The 8,318-nt window shown below is 29.1% G+C and overlaps 1 protein-coding gene across 1 annotated transcript; it reads left to right on the forward strand.

The window, feature by feature from the left end:
• The first annotated feature begins 1,410 nt into the window (after nt 1-1,410).
• On the forward strand, nt 1,411-3,553 carry LOC120070807 (senescence/dehydration-associated protein At4g35985, chloroplastic-like). Its single transcript, XM_039022690.1, has 4 exons — nt 1,411-1,995; nt 2,072-2,193; nt 2,446-2,612; nt 3,158-3,553. The coding sequence occupies exons 1-4, from the start codon at nt 1,411-1,413 to the stop codon at nt 3,403-3,405; spliced, it is 1,122 nt and encodes a 373-aa protein (XP_038878618.1). The 3' UTR covers nt 3,406-3,553.
• The last annotated feature ends 4,765 nt before the right edge of the window (nt 3,554-8,318 follow it).

Consider the following 8,318-nt stretch of genomic DNA (forward strand, 5'->3'; position numbering starts at 1 on the left):
CCTCCTCAATTTATTCATCTTTTGTATTTTTACTATAATTATTAAAGTCATATATATAATTATATATATATATATATATATATATATAATATATATATATATATAAAAGTTCAAGTTGAGTAACAAGCGAACGATGCTGGCTTGTTGGCACGAGGGTTGTTTGGTTGGCAACATATAGCGATTCAACTCTTATTGCTTGCCACATTTTATTTTAGATTTTGTATGAGTTTTTACCATATTTTTCATTTCTAATGGGTCCAACTCATATAAAGAATAATAAAAGAAAGTAGGTCAAACAATGAGGCATTTAGAATATAATAATGTGTCGTTTTTTAATAATCAAATATATATTTTTTTATCAGCAACCGGACTGAGCATTGTATAAACTTTTTCCTTTTTTTTTGAAATTCACTTTTCAATCTCAAGAACATTCAATTAAAAAGGTATCATTCATTTCTCGGCAAGTAAGTTTTAAAATTTTTTTAGACTTTAAGTTTTAATGTCTTTAAATCTATATAATAGAATGTAATATTCTTATTATTAATATTTTTGTAGAGTTAATTCAAAATTAATATGGAGAGATATTATAACAGAAAAACAACAATAGAAATTGTAGAGGTATCATTTTCAAAGAAGAAAAATATTATCTAAAAAAATTATCTGTAGATCTTGGTCTAAGAACCAAAATGTATGATTATAATTATAATATTTGAGATCAAGTTCATATTAGTACATTTACAAAAAGGTCCTAGTCAACCTCAAAATCATACTCTTTTCGCTTAAGAATTTTGGTACAAAATCAAAACAATTTAGTACAGCTTATTCAGTGAATATTCTAATTAGTTATAACGTAACATTTCAAAGAATGCTGCATTTTATTTATATTGTTATCTATTCAAACCATAAGTAAATAAAAAGATAGGATCGATTTCAAAACATGAAAACTCGTAGAAGACAAATTTTTTGTTAGACTTGTATATGTAGTGTTCCTATATAAAATTTATGGCTCTGCCACTGTGTTTTGAATTTGAAGGAACATAAGTCCTTCCCTCAAAGTCGGAGGTTCAAATTTTAACCAAATATGATGCATTTTGTCCTTAAAATTCTATTCCTATCTCAGAAGATTTTCTCATAGTCTTAAGCGTCTTTGATTGAAGGCATCAACCAAAAAATAGCCTTTAAAACTCATTCTCCACCAAGAGTCGCTTTCTTTTAGTGCAAAAATGCTTCATGAAGAATCGAATAAAGTTACCCCAAAAGGATCAATTACAACACAACTTCGTCAAGAGCCAATCTTTAGATTTCACCTGTCTTTTAGATTCCTTCATTATCATATAATCACAAGTAAAGAACACACTTCCATTACAAGAAAAACAAAAGCACTTCCTTCTGCAATTACCTTGAACTAAAATGGGGTGTTTCAGCTTTCGTCCCTCCAAATCTCCACCCTCCATGAAAGCCTCTAACCCAATCCAATCTCCTCAGAAAAGCCCTGAACCCAAAAAGCTCAAACAAGAAGTACTTCTACAGATATCAGGATGTAGTGCTCATCTAATGGATGGAGGAGAAGCTCTAGAACTTGCCAATGGAGAATTTAAACTTGAAAGAATCATGGAAGACGACGTTTCCCTTGCTACGATCGTAAAAGTCGGCGAGGATCTTCAATGGCCTCTGACTAAAGATGAGCCTGTAGTGAAACTCAACTCTTTGAACTATCTGTTTTCACTGCCAATGAAAGATGGTGATCCTCTTAGCTATGGAGTGACATTTTTGGAGCAAAACAGCAGCAGTTTGAGCTGGCTGGATTTGTTTTTGAAGGACAATTCTTGCTTCTCGTCGTCGTCGTGTAATGCAAACAACATGAACTACATTAATTGGAAGGAGTATGCGCCGAAAATTGACGATTACAATAACATTTTGGCTAAGGCGATTGCACAAGGTACTGGCCAGATTGTGCAGGGGATTTTCAAATGTAGCAATAGTTATGCCAATCAGGTATTACTTCATTTATTTTTTAGTAAAACAGATTCAGATTGTTTCTTCTGCTAAGAAAAATTCATCAAATTATCAGGTAAACAAGGGAGGTGAAATGATTCTTAACAATCCTCCTCCAGTTGCAGGTGTAAAAAGATCAGGAAGTTCTCCTAGTGCCACCCAAAACAACAAAACTTCAATCAACAGAAGCTTAAAACGGTAAGCGTCACGAGAACAAATCAGATCTCAACTCATTTAAATGTTATATTATGGTCCTTTGGAACAAAACTACAACAAAAGCTTAAAATAGTAAGCGTCATTGTTGTCAAAAGAACCAATGAAATCTCGTTTAAATGCTATATTATGGTCATTTGGTAAGATTCCCGTTTCAAGTTTTTGCTTGACAAATTTAAGAAACGAGAATGTTATTAAATATGCTCTTGATTGGCTTGTTATTAACGAATGGCTTAGAGTAAGAAAACTGTCGAAGATGACTGAGCAGCTGAGCAAATCCATGCTAGACTTGGTTGGGATAGCCTCAGGATCAGTGATGGGTCCTGTAATGAAATCCCAAGCAGGAAGGGCCTTCTTTGCCATGGTTCCAGGGCAAGTGCTGTTGGCATCATTAGATGCAGTCAGTAAGTACTCTGAGTTTTCCCTCCCCTCCTTTTCCAAAGATAAAAAGTTGGAAAAATGAAAAAATTAAATTTATTATATGGATGATCCTATCCTAGACGCGCTAGTGATGAAGAACCCACTCCTAAAAATCCAACCAAAACTAACATTTTGCTTACTTCATAGAGTAGTTAACCGCCTGATACTTGGTATCACGTTAGGGACATCTCACCCATCGCGGAAAGATCATAGCCTTATCCTGATGTCAATGTCTATAACGATTTTCATTCTTTTCTCACCATTTCGTCAATCAGCCTTGCGGGTGCCCTCCTAATTGGCGAAGCGGTGAGAAAAAAATGAAAATCGCAATAGACATTGACATCAGGATAGGACTACGATCTTTTTGCAGTGGGTAAAACATCCCTAGCAACGATACCAAGCATCAAGCGATTAAGTACTCTATGACACAAGTAAAAAGTTAGTTTTCATTGGTTTTTTAGGGTTGAGTCATTCATCATTAACACAACTAGATACAAAAATCTCATGAAAAACTGTGGATAAATTGCAGACAAGATGATGGATGCAGTAGAAGCAGCTGAAAAGCAAGCACTTTTGGCAACCACAAAGGCTACAACTAGAATGGTGTCAGATAGATTTGGGGAAAGTGCTGGGGAAGCAACTGGGAATGTGCTTGCAACTGCAGGGCATTGTGCTAATACTGCTTGGAATGTGTTCAAGATTAGGAAGGCCATTAATCCAGCTTCCTCTGTCTCTGCTGGAGCCCTCAAGAATGCTGCAAGAACTAGAAACTTTTAGCCACAAAATGGCTGCAACTCTCTTACAAAACCATCAATATTATTGTTTCAATCTCCGATATACTTTCTTTAAATGAATTCGAGAAAATAGATTCAAGTCATGGTGATCATGTATCTAAGATTTTATTATATCCTTTTAAGGCTTTTTAGTAATCAAATGTAATAGGCTAGTCTTATGATAATAGTCGATGCGTGTGTAGAACTAGTTTCGATGCTAATGATATAAACAAAATCATAAAGTACAAAATATTTTTCTTTGAAATTTTAGGTATGTTTGTTGTCTTTTGAACTTTCAGAATATTTTTTTTAAATAGTTATTTTGATTTTTTTTTTAAATATGTAATGTGGTTTTAACAAATGGATTAGAGAGATAGTATAACTTTGAGTTTGTATTGACTAGAGAATTGCATTCGTTGTCCTCGTCTTCATCTTCACGAAATTTTCTATTTAATTTTACACGGATTAGGGTGGGGATTCCCATGAGAAAATAATGAGGATCGCCTTATTCTCTATTATTTTTTGTTTAAAAAATGAACAAAAGAGAATGATTCCATCTTCTTCAAAAACTATATATTCAAATGAGTAATTTTCCATGTAACTTTCATTTAAAGAGAGAAATCATTGAATATCATGATAAAAACAATAATATTTCATGTACCAAAATATAATTAAAATGTTCAAACATAATTTTTAAATGTTTAAGTTTCAATATTACAATTAATTTAGACCCCATTTGGTAACTATTTGGTTTTTTATTTTTGTTTTTTAAAATTAAATCTATTTTATCCACGTTTCTTACAATGATTTGCATTTTTGTTAAGTACAATGGTTTAATTTTTAACCAAATTCTAAAAAATAAAAACAACTTTTTGAAAGCTACTTTTTTTTTTAGTTCTCAAAATTTTGATTTGGTTTTTTAAGCCATTGGTGAAAAGTAGATAACAAATGAAGAAATATGGAGATGGAATTAGTGTCCATGGGCTTTATTTAAAAATAAAAAAATAAAACACAAAATGATTATTAAATGGGGACTTAAATGTTAAAAAAAAAAACTTAGTTTCAAATAAACAAGTATTCAATTAAATATAACATTTTAATATCTCTATATTATATACACACATTAATATAATTTATATATATTATATTATATATATGGAATCTCATAAATTGGTTGAGGTGAGAAACAAGTGAGCATATAGTAGGTAGAGGATAAAAAAAAAAAAAAAAAAAAAACGTTTTTGATCCCTAAATTTTTAGTCTATTTTCGTAATTCTTGAGTTCAGGATTTTATATATTTAATCTTTTGAAGTTTTTAGTTTGGTTTCAATTTAGTCCTTACATTTTGAAATGCTTACCCTTGACAATTGAGTTTTTCTTCAATTTGGTTCTTAGGTTTCAAAAGTTATACTTTTAACCTCGATTTTTCACCAGATATTCGTTTTTCGTCTTTAGAGTTAATTTATGTTTATAAATTAAAAATCGTTAAAAGAATTATAATTAATTAAGTTTCACTATTTTTATGACTTTTAAAATTAAATTTAAAATTTCATTTCAAAATTATAATTAATTAAAAGAAATTGGCGTCAATGATTGAAAGTGTGTATTTAATGAAAATTTGAGGTTAAAAATGTAAAATCTTGAAACCTAGGGACCAATTTGAAATAAAACTCAGATCTTAAGAGTAAAATTGTAACATTTTGAATCTTATGAACAAAATTGAAATAAAACTCAAAACTTAAAGACTAAATGTGTAACATTTAAAACTTAGGGACCAAATAGAAACTAGAGCCAAAATTTAAGGACAAAAAATATATTATTTCCAAGAAAAAATAAGTGAAATTTTGAATGATATATATTATTGTTTAATAAAGAAATTTCACTATAAATAGGGTTTGAAAACTAAAATGATTATTTCTTTAAAGACACACCAATACCAAAATGAAATTTAAGCTTTGTTTGTAGGATTAAAACATGGATTTGCTTTATTTGAATTATAATTAATTTGTGTTTAATCAATTTTTTTAAAGGAAGTTTATGAGGGAAATTGAAGCTTATAGTAAAATTTAAGGTTTTATTATAAAAAAATGATAAAATTGAAATAAGATTTATGACAAATCACGTGACATGCACATGGTCACAAATTTCTAAATCATGATTTGCCCGTGTAGTAGTTGTTGATAAAACTACAAATATTGCCCTCCTAATTTTTTTGTTCATGTAGTTAACATAATCTCCATATTTTATTATTATTTTAAATTTTGTTTAATCACTTTTCGAATTAATCTCACTTTAATTAAATATCTAGTTTTTTCTACCAAATTATATTTTAAGTATATATATTATTAACTTTTATTTTATCCATATATTTTATTCAAATTCGTAGATGGTTTTTCATTACTTTATACGTATTCAATTTTATTTAAATCTTTGAATTGTTTTTCACAATTTTTTATATACATTCTTAATAAGTTAGCTATATATTTCTTATATTCTTAATAAATTAGTTTTATATACTGTTTTTGCTATTGTTTTAATGATTGGAAAAAATAAATATCATTTCGTAAAAAAAGGCCATAACTTGTGTTACTCACACAAAGTGTTTATCGATCTAGATTTTGTTATGGTTTTTTTAACAAGTTAAAACTACAAATACCAGTAATTTTAGAATAAAAATCAGGTAATTGCTGATATTGCTTATATTCCTCCTAATTTTGCTCATGTAGTTAACATAATCTCCATATTTTATTATTATTTTAGATTCTGTTTAACCACTTTTCGAATTAATCTCACCTTAATTAAATATCCAAATTTTTCTACCAAATTATATTTTAAATATCCATATATTATTAACTTTCATTTTATCCATATAGTTTATTCAAATGTTTGAATGGTTTTTTTTATTACTTTATATGTCTTCAATTTTATTCAAATCTTTGAATTGTTTTTCATAAATTTTTATATACATTTTTAACAAATTAACCGTATATTTCTTATATTCTTAATAAATTAATTTTATATACTGTTTTTTCCATTATTTTACACTTCTTAAAAAAATGGCTATAACTTTTGTTACTCAAAGTGTTCATCGATTTAGGTTTTGTTGGGGTTGCTTTAACAATATACTATTTTTGTTATAACTTTACAACGAATTAGACTCCTCTTTGATGGTCGATGAGATGAGAATTTTCACTACCATGATTTTCAAAATTGTGAGGTGCATATTCTATCAAATTCGTGGTTCCAACAATTTTTGGAATATATCCAAGGTAAACTTTTTTCCTACCGTGAGTGAACAATATCTCGTTTTAACACCTATTGCTTTAACAATCGTTTTAACTCCACCCTAGTGACCTGGGAAGAAGAGACAATCTTCTCCACCAAGCAGCTCAGCTCAGACATATAACAACCCACACCGTTAACAACATTGACAAGCTCAAGGTTGTCAGACTTTACAATCAGAGGAAGGGCAAAACAGGCACCTATATGCATAGAAAGCTCAGACGACCCCTTAATCATAGCAAAGAGTTTTAAAATTCTTGATGGCTCACTTGATACCACCTTCTCCCAAACCACAAGAACCACAAGTATTTAAGAATTAATTAGTTAATTGTTTGTTTTCTTTGTAAAGCTATAAATAGCCAATTTAGGATTGTAATAGAAAGTTTTGAGTATCCATTTGAAATAGAACTTGTCTTCTTTGAGAGAGTTTTCTCGGTAGGGATGGATTTCTCTTGTTTGGCCATTGTAGGGAGGAGATCTCCCATCTCAACTCGATAAGTATCAAATTGGTAGATCTTCTCCTTTAAGCATACAACGATGCTCCTTGGGCAGGTCCTAGGTATGTGGGTCGTGGCCCTTGAACAACCAATCAATCCGACCTAATCTTGTTCAGCTGGATTCACACATCAAGAATTTATTATTATTATTCTTATCATTGTTATTATTATTATAATAATAATTAAAAGAAACCCTCCCTTATTGGGAAAAAAAGATGGAGAAGCCATTGAAGAGAATCTAAGGTAGGATGCAGTAGTTTAAAATATATAATTGTAAAGCATAAGAAACTATATTTTTTTAACTGACCAACAATTTCTTTGGAAAGATGAGATCATCAAGTTAGGTGTGCATTTGTTTTTTTCCTCAAAATTTTCTCCCATTCATCTCTTTCTTCTTATTATTATAATAGAATTTTCTTTTATACATAACAACAAAAATCATACAAAAGAAATCCCAAACACAATATTATATATATAAAATATATACAAAGTTGGGTCAATTTTGCACTAAATATAGATAGGACAAAATATGCTCCCCTTTCCAAATTAACTAAAAGTTTATTATCCATTAAAAAAAAAAAAATCTATTTTCATCTTTGAAACTTTGAATCTAGTTTTATTTTAGTCATTAAACTTTCAAAAAGTCAATTTTAGTCTCTAAACTTTTAAAAATTGCTTATTTTAGTCCCTTCTATTAAAATTCTATTAAATATTGAACAGAATGGTGGGATGATTTGTATTTTTAGGTGACTAGACTACCAAAAAAATTAGACATGCTAAAAGAAAACTAAGGTTTCAATTTTGAATCAAAACAATTTTCTATAGGAGATCTCAAAAGTAATTTTGGATTCTAAGATTTTGGTTGTTCACTATTTGGATACATTAGTCGCATTTTAGTTCACTTTCATCTTGCTCAATTCGTGTTAGATGCAATTTCATTCTTTTAATTTACCATAATCTTAAGAATAGAGACCAAAATAAACACTATTTATAAATTTAGGAACTAGAATGAATGTTTTTTTTTTTTTTTTTAATAACAAAAATAAACAGCTAAAAAGTGGAAGTTTTTTTTTTTTTTTTTTTTTAAATCTTATTTTTCCATTCACTTTAAATTTTTGTCTATTTTGGTCCCTAATTT

Source organism: Benincasa hispida, chromosome 2 (genome assembly GCF_009727055.1).
Source record: "Benincasa hispida cultivar B227 chromosome 2, ASM972705v1, whole genome shotgun sequence".
Classification (NCBI taxonomy): Eukaryota; Viridiplantae; Streptophyta; class Magnoliopsida; order Cucurbitales; family Cucurbitaceae; genus Benincasa; species Benincasa hispida.

Excerpts from the sequence above, each read along its gene's own strand:
- LOC120070807 (XM_039022690.1), top strand. The coding sequence starts at position 1,411 with ATGGGGTGTTTCAGCTTTCGTCCCTCCAAATCTCCACCCTCCATGAAA. Across the intron at positions 1,996-2,071 it reads GCAATAGTTATGCCAATCAG|GTAAACAAGGGAGGTGAAAT; the intron begins GTATTACTTCAT and ends TCAAATTATCAG. Across the intron at positions 2,613-3,157 it reads GGCATCATTAGATGCAGTCA|ACAAGATGATGGATGCAGTA; the intron begins GTAAGTACTCTG and ends GATAAATTGCAG.